Source organism: Ornithodoros turicata, chromosome 4 (genome assembly GCF_037126465.1).
Source record: "Ornithodoros turicata isolate Travis chromosome 4, ASM3712646v1, whole genome shotgun sequence".
Lineage (NCBI taxonomy): Eukaryota > Metazoa > Arthropoda > Arachnida > Ixodida > Argasidae > Ornithodoros > Ornithodoros turicata.
This window is the reverse complement of record NC_088204.1, coordinates 24,190,207-24,215,603: the sequence shown is the minus strand read 5'-3', so window position 1 is coordinate 24,215,603 and position 25,397 is coordinate 24,190,207. Positions and strand designations below refer to the sequence as shown.

Genomic DNA, 25,397 nt, shown 5'->3' with positions numbered 1-25,397 from the left:
CGATCAATGACTATTCGATTTCATTCGCAACTGCAAAAAAATATTCTAAATGTATTCGCAGTGTGCCTGAAATATTCATATTCGATTCACGATGAAAATTTTGCTATTCGCCCAGTTCCAATTCTTTGTATTGCACGCAATATCCAGTGACGATAGTCTTTGTGGATTTCTCACGACACTTGGAAGGTACACTTTCTGGGAATATTGGCTCATCTGAACTTAATATACATGTACTTTACAACAATGTTACTAGCTGTAAATAAGGTCTGACAGAATTTAACAGAAAATGCGTGATGAACACATAAATGCAGGTGGATGCAGGCGGCCACAAGTGAGCCCAATTCAATGAGGTGAGTTCAATTCAACAAACTGAATTTCTTTCAATTAAAATTTGACAAAATCCCTTGTGGCATGTGGCAAATCTTCTGTACAGATCACATATTTCTGTAGCACACTTTTTCAAATTATTTTTTTTACACGGCAATCGAAACACCCTGTGTACATACAGGGTTTGTTTTAGCCTTTACCAAATTTTTATTTATCTACATCCCCACAGGGTGAACCACCACAGTCATTTCACCCTTGCAGATTTGCAGTCCCATGTGAGCAATATGAGAACTTACACTCGGAGCCATGTAGGTGAATGTTCCCCGGAGCCGCTGTGGCATCTTGACACTCTGGACCTTGAAGCCAAATTGTGCTTCATTGGCTGCTCCTGGTGGGAGCTGGAAGGGTACTCGGATACCGTCTTGTATCCCTGCGTGTGCTTCAATCTACGGAGGGGACGAGAGAGACACTATAATGCTTCGGGAACTTCCACAAACAGCAATTTGAACCAGCATACTCACTCCACGGACGAGCTTGGTGTTGAGCGTGTCGAGGATATTGAGTTCCATCTCTTTGAGGTGGTGACTACTCAAGTTGGTGAAGATGATTGACACCACTACTTCATTCTGTACAGCTGGTAATGTCCGGACTTCGTACACCTGCAAGATTATGACCGATTTTGTAGCGAATTGATGATGGGGTAGCAGGGAATTTCCTCTGACATGTCGGTGTTGATATAGAGTACTTTTGAAATGCGGTAGAAATGTATCGAAGGCTGTTACTTTTGGAATACAGACACAGAGCAATTTTTCAGGATCCAATATTAAAGCTGTGATTTTTTGTGGAACAGCACTGGCACCATCAAATGCACCATAGGTACAGTTCATTTTCCTGTCCAATATTATGGGATACTCCTTAGACGGACTGTTCAACTTTTTGTAAAAATTTTGTATCAAATTGGCCCAATATTGCAGGAAATGAAGATCCAAGCAGACAACCTTCTCATATACTATAACGTCACTTAAATAAGCATGTGAAAGCTCCATGAGAAAGCTTGAAATAGCGACGACTTTAGGAGGAGCTTCCACAAGTGGTGCAGCCATGTTTGGCCAGCTGCTTACGATACAACTGCACTCGCAAGGGCGCAATCTTCTTTTCTAATGACACCACAAAACATGTTATTTTAGCTCGACATTATCTAGCGGAACTGCAGGACCAGCGCCATAGAATCCAGTTGAAAATCATCATGCTTTTTGGCATCAATGCATGTTGAGCAAGACCACATAATACCACAGGATTCTGTTCACACAAAGCACTGTTCTGTTACACATACTTTTTTTTCCCCATGACCTTGTGGGCTATATTCAAACCACACTTTTTGTGCAGTTTCCCAAAAATATGCAATAGGCACTCACCAACTTGATGTTTTGGTTTTCTGCCAGTAACCTGTAATTCGATGCAGGCTGTAAAGGAGATACAGGTTTGCTCAGAATGTTAGGACCACAAACAAAACGTGGTGAAACAAGCTCTTGCTGCGTCTTTTTGCAGCTCATCATGGATACGACTCAGAACTTCTGAATTGCTTCGTATTAAAAGGGGGCAATAGGATCCTGCTTGTTTTGGCAAGGCGTGAAAATGTGGATGTCACTTTTGACCATGAAAACACAAATTTGAAACAGGAAATCCTATTTTGGATGCTGAGAGGAATAAAGGTACTTGTTTCCTCTTGGGGACCAAAATGATGTTTCTTTTTGCGGCAAAATTGAGGCCATGAATAGGACATTAATGCAGATCGTAGCAGCCAACTGTAAACTGATAAGGGAACAACAGTATGTAACACAGTAGTACAGTCGCCTTGCGATTTTTTTGGACTCTGCGGGGACTGCGCCAAAGACCGAATAATCGAGCAGTAAAAAAAAAATTGATCTCGCTTCAGACGCTTCAACTTTATTAAGTACTAGTAGGCTGGAAAAAGCTGTCGGTGCTTCCTTCTGTCGGCGAGCAGTCCTCCATCTCTACCTGATAACATCAGCTTCTTTTTCCCAAAGCGACACATTGTCACTATGTATATACGGATGAAAGCACCGCAATCGCCTTCATTAGTTCAGAGTTTTACGGCTGCGCTGGGAGAGGGCGAGGCATCGATATCTCGAACATATGGACGGAACATACTACTGGCAACGTTAGGCGTGACCATTCCACAAGTCGGCAACCAGAGTCTACGCAATGTTTCAATGCTGCCATTTGCATGGTAAGTTTCTTGCAGAAAAATGCACCATTTCTAGTCCTTCAGAGCAGACTTCAAGTGCTTTACCACAGAAAGCTAGGAACCCCTGTTTATAAATGACAGCATACCAGAAACGTCAAGAGAAAGTTTCAAGATAATGCCCCAACCAATGTGACATACTACATGTATACAACCAATACGGTACTGCAGTAAAACCACACCTTCAGTGTTCCCTTTACAACTCCCATTTTATCGGTAGCCTGCTTCGAATAAAATCTTGATGCTGACCTGCAGAAATTTTTTAATCCAGTAAACAGCAATTTACTTGTAATTTTTTTTTAAATGACAGATTTTTGCAGCCTTGGTAGATCATGTTACAAAGGCAAGGGGTACATATGCACTTACAGCAAATTCCTGTAGCTGTTGCAGTTCCAAAAAGCTTACACTGGGTTGAATGCGCATGTTACACTGGTTCTTTCAGTACACTACGTCATGTATCGCTGGTCGTTCCAGCACGCCCTACACTGACAGGCGCAACACCAGCACATCTCTTGCTACACCAAAACTATTGGCAGCGTAAACCAAATTTCCTTTTTTCATTTCCTTTAGTCTCCCTCCATACTCTCCGTTCACTGGCATTCAAAACTAAGTAAAAATGGCTGTTGGAGAAGCACTCAATCCACTGGATACACTAGACAACGAATGTAGACTTTGGTAAGTCTGGTAGGTCCATGCACGCATGCGAGAGCATGGAATACATGGAGAGCTTCGAAGGGCTCTTGATTTTCGATTAGCGGCCTACGCTCCCACCATGCAGCATCTGTGGCTGGGCAAACCAGTGTAAGCTACTGTAAAAGACATTGATTTCACGTGGAAAATATTTTTGCATTTTGGTGGAGGCCATAATTGACGCGGGAACATAAATTCATAGAAAATGCAGGCTCATGTTTCTCGGCTATGTCAGTGTTCAACTGCGCGGGTACATAAATTCGCGAATTTCTGGTGCTCATGAAAAATCGTTCAGCGTGAAAAAAAAACTTATACAGTCGACCCCCGTTTATCCGGACTTCATTTATCCGGGTCCCGCGGTATCCGGACAAAAGGCATGGGAACGGATTTTCCTCCATTTATTTTGTTCTCGTTTATCCGGACTTCAGCTTCCGGACTCGGACAAGAATTCCAGGGAATGAAAGTCGAAAATTCTTGTAATCCAGCTTCAGTTATCCGGACTACGGTGAGTAAGAGGGGACGCTGACCCCGCTTCGTCACCGTTTTCGCTGTGTTGGGGTTATTCCCGTCACACGTCAGGGACCTACATTCCTCCGTGGGGGAGGCAACTGTGCACGATGACCCCCTTTTCTATTTGTGTGTGTTGGGTCACGGTGACCAGTCCAGTCATTTGGAAATATCTCGAGCCACTATCCGGTTCTAGAGGGGAAAACTCCAACCCAAGGGCCTGCTGCTTACGGCCCGTTGGCGGATGAAGATATTCCCCTAGCTGAGCTGCGATCCCTGATGCAGAGGCTCACTGCGACTGCCGTACATGATGCTGCGGTTTCTGACTACATTGACGTTGATAAGGATGATGACGCGTGTGCAGCTATGACTGATGACGGTGTGATTGCTGCTGTTGCCTCCGATGATGTGCAGCAAGACGGTGCCGATGACGCCAGTGAGAAACAAGGCTCCGACATTGACACTTTGCGTCCGCACTGACATTCTTCGAGCAGCGCATCAGCGTGGCTCAACTCTATGCAATTAGCAAAAGTTTGCAGGAATCGATTGCCTACACTACTATGTAACAGCTGTCATTGACGAGATTTTTGTGTTTGAATTAAACCTTGCTCTGTAGGACGTTTCTATTCGGTCGTTTCATTTATCCGGATGCCCCGGTATCCGGACGATTTCGCTACACTGCACTGCACAAAAAGGACCACCAGAGTTCACCACCGAAACCCCACACTCTTACTGGCCCTGCTTGTTGTGCACTTCCCCTTGTGCACTTGTTCTTCAGCAACAGTGAAACTTTGATTCCATAAGAGCTTGTTGACTGCAACAGAGCTATTGTTTTTCAGCTCTGCAACAACGTTGGCCGTGACAAGTGACTTCCTTTAATTACAGCTCATCTTTTGGAGGTTGCCATAAAACTTGTACTCACAGGAGGTGCACTGGGTGTAGCAGGTGTCTGTGGTACACTAGTTCCAGGCTCCTTGGATGGGGTGGTGATGCCCGGCGCTTCTTCATACTGTGCCTTGTCCTTGGGGCTCTCTGGCTCCAATAGGGATAAGAAATCCTTCTTCTTTCTTTTCTTCTCTTCTTCACCCTTCCTCTTCTTCTTCTTGCCCTGCAACATCAAATCTAGTTCTCACCGGCTCAGACTACGACCAGATACAGAGGACGCAAGGCCAATATAAATACAGCCGGAATACTGATGCGTACAAGCGTACGAAGGCGGTGTAGTTGGTGGACAGAAATGATGAAACTATTGGATAAAGCAGCTTGTCTATGTCTATGCTGCTTTATCTGACAGTTTCATCATAGTGATGCATAAGGATTTTCCGCGATTCCGCGAAATATCGCGGAATCCTTCATTTGGCATGGCATTTCATGAAATCCTTTATTTATAGGGGTGTGCAGATAGTCGAGCTCTCGATTTCGAATCAAATGTCGATTACTCGAAGTATTTCATTTGCAAACCGAATACCCAATATTCGGAATTCCGAATATCAGACTATTCGTAGAATATGAACGACACCTACTGAAAGTGGGCTTCACCCGATGCTTTCCTGCATGAGGTGAAGCCTGCTTTATGAAATCGTCCATGCTGCAGGACCAACACAGACAGATTGTAGTTTAGCTTAACGTAACGTTATCCAAAGTTTATTGTGCATACACCGCCTGAGGAAGGAGGAGCGTCCCTCCCATTTGCAGTTTAGCGGTGGCGCTGGGGGATTTTGATTTGAGGCAAACAAAAACAGTGTCCTAAAGATGTAACTTCCACAGGGCATGTACTGTAAGCTCCTTCCTATAACATTCATATAAAGTTCCTATAAACTCTGTAGATGCCGAAAGATGTGTAGACCCCATGTGTAGACAAGTCTCACCTTCTGCGGACTCTCATCAACACCATTCAGTTCCGAATGAAGCTCCAGTGTGGAAGGATGTGTCGGAGCAGACTGTGGAATGCTATCACCCGCAGCTTGGGTGTCAGCACTTGGAGTGAGCCAGAAATCAAGGTCATCCTGAAAAGGTACAAATGACGTTGACTTGCAGCACAAAATATTACGCACAGTTGCAGACCAATTTTTAGGGAACGATTTTTAGAACCCTACGAGTTACGAAATCAGTCCAAATTTTTAGTGAAGGACATAAATCCGCTTTATTTCAAAAGTTTTCACTCATAACATTCAAAGTGACTTAAAAAAGGCTCAAGGCTGAACACCGAACAAGGAATGGCAGCGACTTTCAGAGAGTGCATCGTCAGTGTAGTCACCACGACAAGGATTGCCCCTGTGGACTGGTGTGCATCAACGACATCCTTGTCACTGCCGTCATGTTAACCTTTGCTTCTTATGTTGTTGGTGCTCAAGACTACACTGATGCTAGCGCTGTTGAAGGTGTCAAACAGAGACGTCACGTTAAGTCTCGATCGGTGATGATTTTGCATCTTCGCCTTTCATTTCAGTATTTCGGATACTCATAAACACTCTTAGACACCTGTATTGAAATATGCTCTTGCAACGCGTCTGAAGTGGAGCGTTCATTTTTGGTAACCTGCAAATAGGTTCCACCTTTCACACGCGTGTTTCTACACACATTTCATGTCGGGAATGGCCTTTGTCCCTTTGCGACGTAAAAGCAGTACAAAATACTGGGCGCAGGAGCACATTTTTCTGACGTATTTCTGGCACTCGGGAGACGGTAAATAGCAAAAACCATGCAGGTTTGACGCAAGATGAGTACGAATAATCAAGCATGTCTCCCGATTAGCAGCCCGAATTATTGGACACCGAAGTACATTTGTTCTCTGGGGCTTTTCACGGTGCCAACGGTTTTGTCCGAAAAATTGGGAAGTCAGAATTTCTGGAGTTCGAATTATCAGTAGGTGACTGCATATTTTTAGAGCATCCTATACAATAGGGTTAGACCTGGAATAACCCATCTTTACCTCCAAATTTGCATCACTGTCACTTCGGGTAAAGTCTGGGAAACCCCTGCGAACCAAACCCTTCAAAGAGCAGGCACTTATACGGACTCAGGTGAACATTAAATACTTCTCTTCCAGCTCTGCTCTCCATCACTTCGCGTATTTGTCTTTTCAGTTTCTTTCTTTTCCACTCAAAAAGCTGTTCTTTCACATGATGTTACCTGATTATACACTGATTGCGGCTTCACACATAAAACCCGATAAAACTGGGAAGACAAAACCTTAGCTCACATATTGCAAAAGAGCGGATTCACTAGTTTCTCACCAGATTCTTATGAGGTTGGCCATTGCTTGTTCCTGCTTGTCGGCTCTGATTCTCCTGCACTTCAGCAGTGTGCTTTTGTTCACGCTCTTTCGACCTGTGACGCCGTTCTTTCTTCTTCTTCTTTTTGACTTTTTTGTCGGAGCCCTGGGAGAAAGCCGAGGTTGAACAGGATGCACACAAATTGAAATAAGGTACCATATTTTCACAAATTTAAGTACCCCCAGTTCTGAGGACCCTCACTCATTTGGGACAACCTGGATTTGAAAAAAAGAAAAGAAATTTAAATGTACACAAATCTAAAGGGCCCCTCCCACTCTATACGACTGTGCTGGTGTGTCACATGATCAGGAGTGGGCCAGCATCCTTTCCCATTGCATGAACCAGAGTTGAGGCAGGTGCGAGTTCTCATTCCCTCGTCTGCTGTTCGGGCAAGAGCAATGTGTCTATGATAAACTCAACTCAAAGTGGGCATCACATTCCACGCGCTTCAAGGGAAAAGGTGATGCTGAATCGCACAGCAAATCAACAGCGTTGCAGCCTTTGGAACCAGCAGCCAAAAGCAGACACTGACTAGAAACATACAAAATGCGTCGCTGGGAGTCATCGCATGGTGAGTCTCTGGCATGTGGAAGTGCATAAAGCAAGAAATGATTTATAAATCATTCAAGAAGTGTACCATAAGCAATGCTTTGGATGGCTCCAAAGAGAACATATAGGATCTCTTTAAGCCTAACCTGAAGGGACCACTAAAATCTACTCTATTTATCAGTGTTCCATTTACTGAGCAAATGCGATGTAGGATATTAGATTCTGTCTTAGATTGTTACCAGAACCAGTGCACAAGCTGCAGCAACCCTTGCACACATTGCTGTAGCAAACAGCAGCTGCTATTAGAAATTAGCCTAGTTGTCTAGCCAAGTGGCATTCATCACTGGAATCGGAAAGGCTTGGACTACAGTAGGATGTACGCGGCGATGGTGCTTGAGAAGAGTTGGAGCACAACTCGAAACACAAAACCTGTCCAGTGAGTTCCATTTTCTGTTTCGTTTACCCAGAGGAGACAAAATTTTGATTGGTAATAACGGGAACATTTCTGTATTGCACAAATAAAAAACCGGACAACCCTGTGGTCGGTGTTCTGTTTAAGCAGCTTCCATTTAGCGAGATTCCTCCGCACTACTACAGGATGTGCATGACTCTGCAATAGATATAGTGTAGACAACTGAAGTAGTGAAGCTGTATGCTAACAGATTCTAATTTGTTCTTATTAGCGCATTAATCCTAGCTTATGATTTGCTAACTCCCTATACTAATATGTAAGGACACCCCCTCTCAACTCGGGTCAGCCTGATTTTGAAAATAGGGAGCCTTGAATCAAGAAGATACCGTACTTTTGCACACTATAGAAGGACAATGGCATACTTTTTCTAGAATCCTTTCTTGTGTGCCCTTTACCACAACCTCTTGACCTTCTTCCACACCAAGAGGGCTGTAGCTCCGAGCTTGTCTTGGAGGGGGAATATTTTCTGGCCTTTGGAAGAAAAGATGTGGGTTAGCCTCGTGTGAATACTGTAAATACGGTACAATCTTAATAATTCAAACTCGAAGGGGACAGAAGACTTTTTCAAATTAAGGTGGCTGTAGCTAAAAGGTGTGGCTTTGAATGAGCCCAGTCATGGCTCGCTATAGCAGCGCTGCACGTTCACGGTAACGTGTTGCTCGAAATACAAGAGCCTCATTCACATTCCAAAATATGTATGTTACGAGCAAGCATCAAAATATATCATGGCAGAAAATAGTCTGTTATAACATGCTTGCGTTCATTCTTCAGCCGTCCCTCTATCAACATTGTTTGCGCTGCTGAACCCAGCAATCGCAAATACATACCGCCAACCCGTTTTTGCAACGATATCATCCACGCCATTTTGTAAGCTGTGTACTCAGTACAAAGGATCCTGACCCTCTTAAAACAGCGAGGCATGCACGCCTTGCCGACCACAAGTAAGGTGTCATTGTTCTGTGCCAGTCACGTTTGCACACAACATTATTAGACCCTGATGTTTTAGGGTTAAACCCGATTTACCCCCGAATTTACACCCCGAACTGAGGTTCACCTATCTAGGGTTAAACCCGATTTCTAGCTGCAAAACTGCACCTAGGCTAGGCACCTCAAGGCATCTACATACTAGTTTCTCACAAAATATGCGACTACCCCTTACTTCTGGCACTCTGGATAAACGGTACAGTGAACGTTTATTCTACAATAATGCCCGATTTCTCCCCGAACTTAGTCTGATGGTAATTTTTCTGCCCGAATTTGCATGAATTTTCGACATCAATTTATTGACCCGATTTCGACCCTCCGAAGTTAGAAAAATATAAAACCCGAAAACTTCAGGGTCTAAACATTATACAGTGATTTGTTCCTCGCTCCTTCTTCCTCGGGCACAAGTATTCCCTCTAGACGTAATATTCCTACAAGCAATAAGTAACCTGAACACTTCTTCAGTAAAACTGCCCCCGACACCCCAGCAGCGCGCCGACCGTCGCACAACCTTGCACTTCTGGGTTGGTGCATAGACCGGGAAATCTCCTTAGAATAAATGGTTACCGAAATTCGTATGTTCGAATTACCGGCTGTTTCTCAATTGAAATACACACAACTTTGACAGGACCCAAGCATCAGTTTGAATTACCTGAAGTTTGAATTAAGTGATTTTGGGTTAACAGGATTGCACTGCACAAGACTGCCTTAAAAGACTCTTAAAAAATGCACTATGCAGGGTGTTTATTTTTCCCACAAAAAACAAGCTTGCCAAAGGGCAAATTCAGTTACCAATACAGGCATTGGCGAGCCGTAAGCACTGCACTTTCAGCACAGCTAAAATGCAAGATGTGCTGTTTTTTCTTCAGCACATGAAATTGTTCAATTTACACTCTTTTACCGCTCCTGGAATAAAACTAGAGTTTACCTCCGCAATTTTGGAAAAAAGAAAAAGAAAAGAAACAAAGAACATAAGGGCCTATTTATAGTTACCCTCTACATCAGCTCAGATTCAGAGCAAGATTCACCATTTGCACGAGCATGCATTAAGTTCAAGATTAAAATTACTGCCCACATGGTACCAGAGCTTATCAGCACTGAAACTGTGGCACAATTTGGGACATTAGTTACTTTTTCATGCTTTATGTCCAACAGAAAATGAAAACATAAAAACATGCTAACAAAAACACTATTTCGCACAAACAAGAAAACCAAGGCAACATTCACAACTGCTGGCTGCTAGGCATCTGGGATACTATCTAGGGGTGTGCGAATCCGAATATTTTAAGTTGAATCGAATATTGAATCGAATGGGGGAAAAAAATTCCAAATACCGAATCGAATATCGAATATTCGTGCAAAATTTACAATATGTGACTTTCGCACTAAAAGTTTTCATTTTGTGGCCCACTGTCACAAGAGAGATATGCAATTCTTCTGTTTAAAGCCCCTACTCTTTAATTTTACATCAGAGTGCTTCCTGCTTTTCAGGTGAGCCTACACTTCAGTACACTTACTACTGGAGTACGGGAGTGGTTACCTTCATTTCAAAATTTTATGTCCAGCAGTAGCATGTTATACGGATGAGGCTGTAATCGTTTCAGACAACCACAGGCCATTTGTGAAACAAACGAATTGGCATCCTGCCTCAGCTTCGCCATGAACACCCTATAGTTTCTTTGCTCTCACCCGAGGAAGGTTGCACTGCTGAAATTTTAGACATACAGGACATCTTTAAAACACCCGTCTTGTTTGTGGGCTGTAGTCATTACTCTAGAGTAACCTCACAAACATCAAATTGAAGTCCCCCGTCGGCACCCCTAACTTGTATGTGGGAGAGGCGCCACCACTTCCACAGACGATGTCTACAAAGCTTTTATGATGTCTACAAAGCTAAGTTTAGATAACGTTATCTTAAACTAAACACCGTCCGGCCTGTGTTGATCCTGCAGCAAGGGCAATTTCTTAAAGCAGGCTTCACCTCATGCACGGAAGCATCAGGTGAAACCCACTTTTGGGTTATGTCTTTCATATTCGTGGAATAGTCGAATATTCGAAAAATCGAATATTGGATATTCGATTCGCGAATCGAATAGTTCGAGCGTTTGATGTTCGATTCGAATTCGAGAACTTGAATATTCGCACACCCCTAATACTGACCCATAAAACCTCTGCTATACCAATAGTGTTGCAAACTGACCCAAACCCTGTTCATGTCTAACACAACAACAAAAAGCTCTATCGAGAGAAAACGTTATTGGCAGTGTTAAAAAAGGCACTCACTCATCCAGGTCTATATCCAGGGCACGGTGCGGGTCGTCCGCACTCCGGGAATCACCGTCGTCGTCAGAAAGGTGAGCACCCTCGGGCATCTCGCCTAACGTGCGATTCACAAGGTGTGTCCCGTCCTCAACAGCACCCACGTCTTCTTCACTGTCAGAAGGGGTGGGCAGAGCAGCTTTCTTTCGATGGCTACGCTTTTTCTTCCTCCTACGTTTGTCGTCTTTGGATTCCCTATCCTTGTCGCTGTCGAAGAATGTGCCACGGCTGGAGTTCAGGTACTTGTCTGATGAAACCAGCCCTGTGTGACAGTGAATATGGAGGTGTATATGTAGAACTGCTCCCAGCACTGACTATGCGTAGCAACCTCAAGATTTTATGTCCTGTGGAATACTCAAAAACATAAACATCATCACGCTTGGATGTAAGCACCTTTTAGTTGCACTGTTTGTCCACAGCGCACCAGTATGGCAGCAATAAATAACTGTCGTTGAAATGCATATCCAATACGCTGACCTCCACAAGATCTGAACCATGTTTTACAGCTCGAACTGAACTGAACTGAACTGAGTGATCCAGAATAACAAATGTTCAATGAGCAATCACCTGGAATGTGCAATGGAACGGAGAGGTCAATGTGAGCAACAGGGATGTCGTCTACCACTTGCTGCAGTGGACCGTTGCTTCCCTGCAAAGCAAACACTATTATTGTGAAATGTTGCAACGTAGGTACGTGCAAGAAAAGGAGAGTGTTGTAACCAGTGCCCATTAGTGGTGATCACAGTTTGATGGTTGTGCTCACTACTCATTGCATGTTAGTGGCACACAATCATAATCAAGAGCACTACTCTTCACTTCTGTATCAGCTTCTAGGTTAGTTTGTGCTGCAAGCTGCTCATGCAGAATAGACCGCTTATTGTGAACTTAAAGGGACCATGAAATGATTTTTGCAAATTCCGAGTACTCTGCTGGAAACGGTTCTCATGAGCCGCCCTCATCATCCACACATCTACTTTTAACCATATTCAGTGCACCAGGGGTGCAGTTACCACTCAAAAGTAGCAACGCTGGACACACCCATTCGAAGCGGGCTTCCGTCATCAACGTCCAGTCCACTCAGCCAATTGTGGGTAACCGGGAACACACACCCCACGGGACCACATGGGTGCACAACGTCGCATATCTGCCATTGAAATCAGTAAAAATATGGCAAAACAAAAATTGTCAGCGACGGAGGAAGAGGTATGTGACACACAGCGTCTCGGAGCCATTCTGTATGCAGCAGTATCTCCCAATAGGCCACTGACAGAGACATTTTCTGACAAAGAAGCAGCTGAGAGAGGAAAACATGCTCCGGTAACCATGCTGACAATCAACGGCTACGTCACACTTCTGGTAGGATTCTGTGTCAACGAGATATAATCTTAGTTTCATGCCAAATTAAATCACATTGCATGGCAAAACTTGCAAATTTTGCAATTTGCTTGCAAAAGACCGTCAGCGAATTGGCAGCATTCGATTGGCAGATTCGAAGAAGCAGCAAGAAGCAGCATTCGAAGAAGCAGAATTGGCAGATTCGATGTGATTGACGTCACGGGCAGTTTTCCCTGTAGGCGGATCATAACGGCTGCCATTCACGGCTGTGGTTAATACAGCCACTGTCAAATTTTTCGGACTCGGCGGGGATCGCGCAAAAGTCCGAATAATCGGGCAGTCCAAGAACACGAATTTGGCTTCAAAATAAACTTTACTATGCACTAGTAGGCTTGAAAAATTTGTTGATGCTTCCATTACGCACTTCCAGCCCCTGCCTGATAACATCAGCTTCTATTTCCCGAAGCGACATTTCGTTACTGTACACTGGCAGAGGCACCGCTGGCATCAAGCCCGCAAGTCGGCTTCACCTAACGCATGCGTGCTTAGGTGAAGCTCGCTTTACAGCGCTGTCACGCGACTTGCGGGTGGACAGCACGTGCTGTGCCTCTTGAATCTAGCTGTTGGCTAAAAACGAAGACTCAAAAACCTTATGACAGACCTCTTCTATTCAGAAGAATGGAAAATGACCAATCATTGCCTATTTTTTTTCCTCAATATTTTAGTTGGTTAATTTCTTTTGATACAAACTTCGGACGATACCATTCAGTCACTCCAAGAGAGAAATTTGCTGACTGGGCAAACAGAGTCCAAAATATCGAGCGATGGAGCTGCACGGCGTCCGAAGTTTTGGACGTTCTTATACATCAACTCTATGGGACCCAGGGCCGTTCCGCAAACGAGTCCGAATATTCGAGCATGACCGAAAAATCAGTCGGCGACTCTATAGAATATTTTCGCCATTTGGACGATTTTCAACGTCACATTTCACATGATGAATGCTTTAGTACAGAGGAACAAATTGAAAATGATCGCAGGCTTGTCAAATATCCTTTCATGGTCCCTTTAATGCAGTTCACCTTACCTGGTAATTAACACAATAATAATTTGACACATTCAAGAGAGATGCAAAAGAAATGCGAAACTGACAGGTAAATGATAGAAGACTACATAAACGTACTTCATTAGCACACATATTATGCCGTTCATGTGAGTGCAGTCTTCTGGTTGTGCCACCATTCTATGGACAGCCTGAAGTAGAGCATTTACACCTCAGGTAGAGCATGCTTCACATCAGCAAGAGTAGCACTGGCATCAGCTGAAGCACACACAACAAAACTGGAGGCATGCTCTAAATTAATAACGAACATCAATGCCAAAGTTTTAAAAGCAAATTTTGGTGCATGTTTGAGTTCTCTATAATGCAGATATAAACCAAATCCAACAGTATAAAGGCTATCTCTGTGAAAAGATCATCTTAGTTTACAAGCCTACCATTTTCAGCAATGAAATAGGAAGGCTTCGTGCAATAAGAGAGAGAGAAAGAGGTGAGGGAGGAGGAGTGGTGTACCCCATGATGGGGAGAGAGGAGTAACGCCAATGTCACAGAGCGTCCTTATTGGTTCTTACTGGAATGACGTAATCGGTAGATCGGCCATCTACCTTACCATTTTGGTTTACCTATGAAAGCCACGAGGTCACTCCCGCGTCACTTTATTGTTTAGATGAGATTCCTGCAGTTCTTTGCGATTGGCGCAGTCCAAAAACTGAAGGTTTTGTCAGTTGACGAGAAACTTACGGTAATGCGATGTCATGTCCAAGGGTGAAAAGAAAAGCGACGTTGCTATCCACGAGTTACGAATGTTCTGTGCTTGACGGTTCAGGCACAACTTATTTTTTGTACACTTCTGAATGGCACCGTAAGTACGGGGATGACGTTTGTGCTCATGAACACTTGTATGATATTTAAGAATAAGAGTGCCACTCGTATTTTTAAGCCAGTCTTATGACAAAATGACTCAAATAGACCGCGTGAGTCGGCGCTTACACCATTTTTCCCTCAACAAGTTTGATTTAACAAATTATTCTATTTAACTAACTAAAGTGTGGTCACTTTCAATCGCATTACATAAAGGTTCAACTGTACATTCATACAAGACTTCGATGTAACAATCCTCATGAAAATACTTGCTCCCATCTGGCTATCGGAATTCTGCCAGCAGCCACTGAAATGTGCAAAAATCATGGAGCAAGATTCAATTTTTGTTACTGAAAACGAAGAAAGGAGGCGCTTTCAAGAGCAATTAACCTCCATGAGCATTGAATTGAGAAAGTGGCACGTTTAACCACAAGCAACTGACTGGGCTTAGATGCATACGCTGCAAAGCACGCGACTTCAATGGCGCTCGCAAGAAGTAGATATTGCTCCCTCTTCACATCATTCTCTCGTCCTCAAAAATTTTCTCAGTTGCTGTATGCTACTATGGTGTCTGCGGCTCCAGGAAGCATTTTGATGAGGAAAGGGACATGGCTCAACTTTCGCATTCTCGATTAATTTTGTACCGTTGCAAAACCTTCTTGCGAAGTATGGTGATGTGTCGACAAACTACCCATGGACGAGACGTGTTCTAATCGACAACGCAGTTCCGATGCAGAGACGATGATGAGTACAACACTGGGTAATGAGCAAGGAACGAAGTCCTCAATCTCAAGAGATACGGAGCCTCACATGGCATCGGCAGTCACGTTATCCTTGGAAAAGCTATCGACACGGAGCTGCGTCAATCCAGAGCTAGATAAAATGCTTTCAACAAACGTGGATGTTCGGCAGTGTTCTACTTGTACTTGTTAATGTACTTGTTACCTGACCGGTGATTTTGCAAAAGTTCACGTATAACGACACACTGATAACAACCGGATTTACTGTACTGTTGCATCAGTGGTGCTTACCTTATTCTTGGTTGCCTTGAGGTAATGGGGATTGCTGGCTTGTTCTTGACGGCGGGCTTCTCTTCGCTGAAAGTAACAAGTTTTTCTTAAACACTCATCATGGCCAAACACTACTCTGTTCACGAAGGACAGCAGACACAAGAAATGAAGATGCTCGACAAGCCACACAAAAAAAAAGTAAAGAAAAAGTAATAATAATAATTCAGGAGAATACTAGTCTTATGGTACAAAAACATCACTCGTTAAGGTGCTTATTAAGGATGTTAAGACTTCGTTGTCCTTCTCAGGTACCTGCCTGCACTGCTGCTTCAGGCCTGTCACTTTGAGACAAAATCAAAACAAAATGGCAAACCTTTTCCAGGAGACTGCGCATGCAATCACACGCATGTTTAGAACTCAGGACAGAAACACCACCAGAGTTTATTTCATGTTAGAAGGTAACTTTGTTTCCGCTGCATCAGCATAGACATGGTATGGTCAAGTGAGGTATGCAGAAGCACGGTGCATTTTTCCCAGCCTGTACTTTACAGTGTACAAGCTACGCAATGCACTGCACTCATTATGCAACACTTTTCACAACTCTGTGCAAGCATTTTATTTGGAGAAGCCGCCCATACCAAAGTGTAAAATTTATTTCAAGGTCTTTTGTGGTTATTCTATGAAGTACACTCATTTGAAGAGACTTTATCAGGGAGTCTACTAAGCTGTAGCCTTCAAATTCCCTGACTTTTCCCGGTTTTCACCGACTATTTCAAGCAAATTCCCTGCCCAAAACAAAGAGTAACTTGGTGCCTGCTGATACAGATCCTTCATAAATAGAGCCTGACGTTTTAGGGTTTAACCCGATTCTTCCCTGAATTTGCACCCCAAATTGAAGGTTGACTCTTTAGGGCGAAACACAATTTATACCCGACAAATTGCCCTCACCGAGACGTCTGTAGGAATGCACACAAACCTGTTTGGCAGCAAACTCAGCTACATCACCATTTGTACCGAACCAGTTCAGTTAGCTTGAGTAACTGAGCCCAATTCATCCCCAAATTTAGCGTACTGGAAGTTTTTCCACCCGAAATTTGCATTAATTTAGAGCACACGTTTACTTACCTGATTTTTACTCCCCGAATTTAGAACAAAATATTTCCCAAAAACTTGAAGCTCTATTCATAAAGCAGATCATTTATTGAGAAATTAGTAAAACTGCCCTGCTTTTCTGCCTCTGAGCTTGTTGTGTTGCAGAAGTTCTGCTCGCGGCAAAGTTGCTGGGGCGAGGCCACTCAACCATTCATGAGCACTCGCGATTTATTGTGCATCGTGACGACACTTGTCTGCAATTTTCCCACTTGAAGGGGCCGTAAACAGGTATACAAGGTGCGCATTTCTCTGCGTTATATTATTGCAACTTAGGCAGTGAAAGCGCCTTGCAAGTACTAATGCTCAAAACCAAAAGGCGCTTGCACACGGACGAAATATTCATTGCACTCTATCACTTTTTAGCTCCGCCCTGTGCTCTAACTTTACGTCTTTTTGACGTGGCACTTTCCTCACCAATTACGATCAAGGGTTCCACATATGATTTTATTTCACTTGCGGAAATGGACTAGATGAGTGTGAGTCTCATCCTGTTCAAAAGCTAAACAGTTACAACCTCAAACTGTCAAACTGAAAAAAAAAAAAAAGCGCTCAATTAAATGCGCACTACATTTTCCACACAGTAGCACACAGCACATCATGAGCACGAATGAATATCCGGCGCTACAGTTCCGGAATCGTAGGTAGGTGGACGATGGGTCTTCTTTGTCATCTTCGAATGGTTCTGACGACTGGGCTGCTGTTCTTTGGTTTGAGCCACGCGGTATCGCGTCACCAGCTTGCATGGCACAGTGGTTAGCGTGCTGTCCATGTCACGTCGTGGCCGGGAGGTACCCGGGTTCGAATCGCGTCATATGATAACAGCACAATTGTTGACGTTTGCTCAAGCCGAAGATGTTGGAGATGTCATGATGCTGAATTTCAGAACCACGGATCTCAAAATGTAGTTCCAGACAAACAGACGGAACACTCCACTTCACAGCCGATAATGACACCTGTTTATTAGCTGGTAATTTGAAACGTCATGTTCGGAGCTCGGCTACCCGATTGGACGGCAAAAGGCTACGTAGCCATGTGACGTATGCGTGGTGGAGATAGGCACGCTGGTTTCCCATCTTTGAAAGCATTTATATGGGTCACTGAGCTGGCGCGAGCCGAACGAAATGTATATTTGGGTATCATGACCCGCGTTCTTTCGTGGGGTACCATTATTTGTGAAACGTTTGGCGGCCTGTTTACGGCCCCTTTAAGCTGCCTTTTATGCAAATTCCTTGACAATCCCCTGACTTTTCCAGTCAAATCAAAATTCCCTGATAATTCCCTGTTTTCCAAGTTGGTAGACCCCCTGCACAAAAACTCTCAGTGCATAAAATATGTTCATGTGACACTGAAAGATGAGCGAAGTTCCATTTCTAATGTAAGGAGCATGTTGCCTCCCCAAATTATCTTTCTTTTGTGAAAATTACACTATATAACGACTTTATAAATGCTGGCTCCGTTTCGTTACATAGAGAAATTCATTAAATGGAACACGCCAAGCGAAACAAAGATGGCCGCCGCCACTACCTGCGCCGTAGGCGTCTGCGCTGATAAAACTTTGAACGGCGGTGGCATAATGCCCATTTTACCGCCGTCAGCTGCACGAACAAATACAAGTAAAAAACGCCGCAAAACCGCTACCTACTGTCATCGACATCAACAAAAGCAAATTAGACTTCGCGAGAGGCCAGCAATTCGTGATTTCTTGTACAAAAACAGGTGCAAAGAGGTCCTCGGTTTCTTGCGACCCTTGCGCCGGTTTCGAAACGGCGTCTGCGCACCGAAAATTACCAGCGGCGGCGACGCACATGTCTACACACTCGTGCCAACAGCACGTGACAACCAAAGTAACCAACGAAAACTCGCGTGAGGACAATGGGGAGGGGAAGGTTTCTCCTCGCCTTCTTCGTGGTGAAGGGGAAAGACACGTGCAGAAGGTTTTCGCCGCCCAGAGGCTTTGTTAAATAGAGGTGACCAAACGAACGTATTTCGTTAAATCGAGCACAAAAATACAATGGCGTCTATGGGGACGCGTACGTGCAACAGAAATTCTTCGTTAAATCGCTGTTTGTTATTGAGAGGTTCAACTGTGTACGTGATTGAATATCAATAGAGCCTGAAGTTTTTGGGAAATATTTCTTCTCCAATTCGGGGGGGGGAGAGAGAGAGAGAGAGAGGGGGGTAAACATGGGGGAAATCAACATGTGCTCAAAATTCATGTGAATTCGGGTGGAAAAACTATCAGTATGCTAAATCTGAGGAGAAATTGGGCTCTATTACTCAAAACGAACCGTACTGGTTTGGTACAAACGGTGATGCAGTTGTGTTTGCTGCCACACAAGTTAGTGTGCATTCCTACAGATATTTCAGTGAAGGCACCTTGCTGGGTAAAAATCCAGTTTCACCCTAATGAGGCAATCTTCAATTCAGGGTGCAAATTTGGCGAAGAAATTGGTTCAACCCTAAAACTTCAGGCTCTAAGTATAAATTATGCACACAACAGCTGAAAGCTCAGCCGGCTCAGCCACAACCTGCATGGCTACAACAAAATTTGTACGTGTTTGATGTAATAGATAAATGTGTTGGTCAGCCACTCGATGTTGATAACTGTTATTGCCTGTTTGTGTCCTGCTAGTAGTGTCATTCCTTTTTTTTTTCGCTCATCCACTTCGAGCATAGCTTCTTAGTGTAGTCATGTCGTTATCCTATTCAGTCAGCTGCAGAATCCCCCATAACTGCATGTAGGGCACCGTAATGCAATCCATTACACTGACATCATATTCTTGCTCTTCCTCCTATAGTTCAGCTGAAGTAGGGAAGCGCGACAGGACGTCAGCTATGTGCACTCGTGTGAGGTGCATTCTTTATAGCCTGATGGGACATTCATGCAGTGGCTTTTTGAAGATTCGTTGTAGATGTCTGTGGTCTGTTTCCACTACAGTCAAACCTTGTTACAACGAAACGCGATATAACGAAATTGGCGATAGAGCAAAATATAATTTGCATTCCCCGGCAGATGGACGCATGATATGCTTGGGATACGTAGTTTAGAAAGAGAGAAAAGTAGTACCGTAATTTCACGGGTATAAGCCGTACCGCAGATAAGCCGCAGAACCCGTTTTTAGGACCATTTGGAAATTTTTCTCGCAGATAAGTCGCGGGCAATACGACGCGACTGATTTGTGTGACAAAGGAGACCGTATAGAAGGCCATAAACCTTGAGGTTCATATTCCGGGGTCGGCATGCTGTACAACAAAGGAGGTCAGTTCTAGTATTCTACCAAGACCGGATTGTGCCCTTGTCGCGTGTTTTTCATGGATCTTCTTCCAGAAGACATGAATCACTGTCACCACTTTCGTTAAAGCTGCTTCGGGAAAGGCACCAGGAAGATCAATCTACTCGTATGTTCACGCGCCCGTGTTACGCACTGCTCGTGCATCGGCAGGGCGGTGCAGTTCCAGAGATACCGTCGGCCCTTTCGTTAAAACCACTGTATGGGGAAAATACCAGGGAAAAATAGTCATCATATAAGCCGCACCGGTGCATAAGCCGCAGAGCACCAGTAAGAAAAAAAAAATTGCGCATAAGCCGCGGCTAATACGCGTGAAATTATGGTAGATGCATAAAAGTGATGTGGAATGCCAGCAGTGCCTGAAGCGTGCACCATGACCTCACGAAGATTTTTCCTGCACCCGCAAATGCAACCGTTACTCGGCGCGAACATGCGTGTCCGCAGTTCAGTCCACTTTGTGGGCCAGCCACAACAAAAAAAAAAAAAAGGACAAAAGTCTGGATCCACCGACCCCCATTTCAGAACCACAGTGTAAGGGTATCTTTCCTCATGCTTTGGGTGTGTCCGCTACATGAGTCAATAGAGCTTCATTGAAACACTAAATACTAAATGAACTCACATGTCTCAACTCGTCTTCCGTTGGCTCGTACTTGGTCTCTCTGGCTGTCAGTTGTCCTGCTGCTGTCCTGTAAATGCAGCACAACTAAACGTAAGACGTAACACAGCAAGTGCATCTGCTTCGAAGAAGTTGTCCTCCAGCTAAATCATTACACCAACTGGCCAGACACAAATAGGAGCATTCCTCGCTGACAACTGTTGACTCATAAGGTCAATTCTTTTCTAAAGAAAAGTGCTGCACCAGTTCTTTAGAACACACAAGGTCTATGACAAAAACAGCGTGAGATGGTTGCACTCCTTGAACTAATTCAGGAGGTATAGACGAAAAGAATGAACCTATACATATCATGTCCGGACGGTCCTTTCAGCACACCACATTTCGTGATGTCTCAATACTAGGGCTGTGCAAATAGGAAAAATGTCAAATACGAATATTGTAAATATTTGACTTTGAATACCGAATCGAATAATGACTTGGAATAGCCCTGTTTACTGCAATGTGCACATACAACCACATTTCGAAAGAAGCATGTAGGGAGGCATCAACTATGAAGTGATGAGGGTTAGAGGTCGCCACTCCCATAAGACAATTCACACTGCTACAGTTCCTGGTGTACCCCACTAGTGGAGTACACCTGGAATTTCAGTGTAAATGAGCTCACTGTAAAGTTCCCCAACGGCAGACAGTGTATGTGATGCAGTATGACCTAGAGCCTGAAGTTTTAGGGTTTAACCCGATTCTTCCCCAAATTTGCACCCCAAGTTCAAGGTTGCCCCTTTAGGGTGAAACCTGATTTTTACTTAGCAAATCGCCCTCAGTGAGACATCTGAAGGACAGCACACTAACTTGTTTGGCAGCAAGTGCAGTTACATCACCATTGGTACCGAACAATTTCAGTTAGTTTGAATAACTGGGCCCAAATTCCCCCGAATTAGCGTACTGGAACTTTTTCCACCCAAATTTACATAATTTATAGTTAGGGGTCCAGGTTCTCGGAGTTTTGTTTCTGGGCGTTACCGCAGGATGTTTTTCAGAGTTTAATGTTTTTTTCAAAAAACAGAGTTTTTCAGACTGTATGACTTACAGCTCAGTTAATATACGAAATTTTGAGAAAACTGGATGACGCACGCACAGATGTGCGGCGAAAACGCAGTTGTCACATTTATTGCCCCAACACTGAAGAGACGCAAGCTTAACAATATATTCTGTGCGACTCACACAGAGGTGTGCTATTCCAAATGCACCCTTTCCGTGTGTAGTGCTCACTGTTATGCGGCAGTACTTGCATACAACAACCTCTGCATCGCGATCGCGGGACGATGTGAACCCCTCGAAACCATGGTACTCTTTGACGTAGTCGCAGGGCAGCTTTCGCTTGCGTCCCATCTTGTTAGCACTGCAACTAGTTGCCCTTTCAAAAAGACCACTCCGTATGACCCCAGTTCGATGCTTATTTTAGTGCTTAGGTCACGTGTAGGACAAGGAAATCGGGAAACAGACTGGGGGTAAACCCAGGCGGTGAATCCACAAGTAGTCGAGATGACCGCCGAAGAAAACGCTAGGTCACGGAAACCATTATTGTGTTGTGGTGAGGCCGGTATCTGATATCAGAAGAAACCCGGGACACATAAGGAGGCCAAGAACATTAGCCAGGTTATCAGGGAAAACATCCGCCAAGCGGAGTTTCTCGGATTAATCCGAATTGCTTAAAACTTTACCGGTGTACGTTTTTCAGATTTTTTTGGATAAATCCGAAAACCCGGAACCCTATTTATAGTACATGTTTATTTACCCGATTTTTACTCGCCGAAGTTAGAAACAAAGTATTTCCCTAAAACTTCAGGCTCTAAGAGTGACTGTCCCAGATTCAGGCTTTTTACATTGCGCACTAAGTCATATGCTACATATTCAGCAGCAACATGTTGAGCTCAATGGTGAAAGTGAGAAGGTAGCAGGTCAGAATAAAAAAGCTGCTGTTTGCTGACGACATCCGCGTATCACCCACAAAGCATGCTAGTCCCGTCGACATAAACCTGCCCTCTTACGTCGTGGCAGATGGTAGAGACATTTCTTGAGAACGTCCTTGTTGGTTAATTGTAATCAGGCGCCACTGCTCTCTTTGGAGTTGTGAACCTCGACCTTCTGCGATGCTAAAAGGACGCGCACTGAGTACTATCATTCCAGCTGTCTTTCACGTCAGAGCTGCTCCTCTCTCACATGACAGTGATCGCTTTCACTTTATGACAAATGTGATGGCTGGAACACCTCCTGTCATGTTCACAAATACTGCTTTCAAGAAACTTGCTCGAGATACTGGGGTATAGTTCAATAGTTCATTCAATTCAATAGCGTTGTGCGTTCAATAGCTCAATAGCGTTGTGCAGTGCAGATGCTGTACTTTGCTGGCATTTCAAGAATTTGATGGTAAGCATTGCCACAGTCACCTGCGACCTGCATGTCAAGTGATCCCTCCTGTGTGGTGCCTTCGCCAGCTGGCGGTCTGGATGTTTACATGCTCCGTAACACACAAACAGTCGTTGACGTGCATGTACCTAGCAATCCTGACACTGATTCATTGTTCAGGTGCAGCAGTCGCATACATCTCAATGGGACGAGGTGAGGTGACTTATGCGAGCACAACAGAACCCATGCACAAGAACGGTGAAACGAAACCTACAATCGACAGCGCATGCAACAGATGCGTGCCACTGTCGCATAGTTCTGTTGGTTCTGTATTCTAGATGTTTTATTCATGCGCCAATGCGTTCTGCAGTCCAACCTCGTTCCAACGGAAAGCGTTATAACGAAATTCACGATAGAGAAATAATTTGGATTCCCTGGCAGACGGTCATAGGGATGAACGATCAATCAATCAACTCCCGCTACAATGAAATACTTTTTAGCTGCCGCCTCGATACAGCGAAAGACGGAGATAAGGTATATGACACGAAAACAGACTTCAGGGTCACGAAAACAACGGGCGCAAGCAGCGTCGTACTCCCGTGGCTTAGTTGTTGCTCTTAGAAGCCTTTATCATATGACGTGATATTTGAAGGGCAATTTTGCAATTCCACATTCTATTTGTATTTGAAAATTTCAATATCCTCATTCACTAACTGTTAGTAAAATTACGTGCTATGCCTAGGCAACCCCTATCTTTTCTTCCCAGCATCTAATACCATCTCCATAGGTTTAATAAACCAGCAGGCATACATTATATTTTGCTTTTGTTCTTCTAGCACTGGTGAAAAAATCTTTTTTGCAGAGTGGACCCAATTTAAGCTCTCGCAGCAATAAAACTTTTAAGGAATGTATGGTTCAATCAGCAGCTTCAAAGCCAAACCTTTAACAGGATTCCAATGTACTCACCTGTCAGCAGAGATGAAGATTTCTGCTGAATTTTCGTCTTCGGAAGAAGATTCAGACGGAGGCTCGTTGATCCAGAGATCTAGATCCAAACTGCAATTGCAACACAAAACGAGCTTGTAAACCCAGCACAATAAGTTATACATGTGACAAGGAACGCTTAACATTTTTAACTGGGCAGTAAAATTGCGGTAAAACGTCTCTGGTGGGAAATTATCCCCAATTTGTTGAGCAACAGTGACCTATGTTCACGACAGGCTTGCTGATATGATGACTAAGTAGCCGACACGCAGAAAGCTTCCTTTGATTTAGACACAATGTTACACGCATGCAACATAGTTATGTTGCCATACTTGACAAGCAATGCACAGTTAGTGGAGACTTCCGACACAGCGCTGCTTGTAATTTCTAAAAATCTACGAGCGCAATTGGGACGAAAATTGTGGTGTAAGAGTAAAAAGAGCTCGGGCCTCGATCAAAGATCAATCAAATCAATCAATTGTTCGGCACTTTAAGTGTGCAACCGTATGTCAACACTGCCGTCAAGTTACTGAAGAATCAATCGAGTGGTCAATCAATCTCTGCAGATCAATCGAAGAGATACATTTTCTGAAATTGCACCTTTACCACTTTACAGCACCTTTAGCGGTCTTGAATTGCAATGCCTCTCTGCATGGCTCCAGTTCAAGAGAGGTAAACAAAAATATTTTCCTTTCATGCGAATTAAAAAATAAAGCACATACTTCCTGCATTAAGTCCAGCAGACATACAACTTTTCTAGATAGCCAGTAATACTGGGACAGCACAGCACAAGGGACATTGTAATTTGTAGTTAAAAACAGGGTGTCAAACCGAACCCGAACCCGAACCGAAAACCGTACCCGAACCGTTATTTTTGCCGGAACCGAACCCGAACCCAAACCGAAATTTTCAGAACACTGCTGAACCCGAACCGGAGCAGAACCATAAAAAATAATAGCGGTAAACGGTTCGGACATAGAAGTCAGCACAAGAGTTCCTCTCTATCCCCGAACGAAGACACATCGGTATCATCATCACGCGCCTATATCATGGATTTCAGAAATTTTCACCTAGCAGTCAGACGACGACGTATAGTAAGTATACTTTCAGCATCTTTTTAACATGTTGAAGCGCAGTTGTCCTTGTGAGCGCCGCGGCTGGCGCTCCACGCACGCGGTGATGCGGCGTCTACTCTTCAGAGACGAGGTGCCACGCGGACGAATGCAACAGGAATGGAGTAGGCCAGTTATGTAGCTCTACACGACGAATATGTGATCAAATAAGCGCCCAAGATTTC

At 44.0% G+C, this 25,397-nt stretch overlaps 1 protein-coding gene across 2 annotated transcripts in view; it reads right to left on the bottom strand.

Moving 5' to 3' along the window:
• Nucleotides 1–25,397, bottom strand: part of LOC135391329 (AP-3 complex subunit delta-1-like) — a 79,849-nt gene that overhangs the window by 15,674 nt on the left and 38,778 nt on the right. For both annotated transcript variants that reach the window (XM_064621569.1, XM_064621570.1), the window contains exons 18-29: nt 24,083–24,172; nt 20,714–20,780; nt 15,674–15,739; nt 11,957–12,038; nt 11,354–11,651; nt 8,449–8,557; nt 7,027–7,170; nt 5,659–5,796; nt 4,713–4,898; nt 1,743–1,790; nt 849–986; nt 624–773 (exon numbers count right to left, since the gene is read on the bottom strand). In XM_064621569.1, coding sequence (XP_064477639.1) covers nt 624–773; nt 849–986; nt 1,743–1,790; nt 4,713–4,898; nt 5,659–5,796; nt 7,027–7,170; nt 8,449–8,557; nt 11,354–11,651; nt 11,957–12,038; nt 15,674–15,739; nt 20,714–20,780; nt 24,083–24,172 — 1,516 coding nt within the window. The remainder of the gene's footprint in view (nt 1–623; nt 774–848; nt 987–1,742; nt 1,791–4,712; nt 4,899–5,658; nt 5,797–7,026; nt 7,171–8,448; nt 8,558–11,353; nt 11,652–11,956; nt 12,039–15,673; nt 15,740–20,713; nt 20,781–24,082; nt 24,173–25,397) is intronic.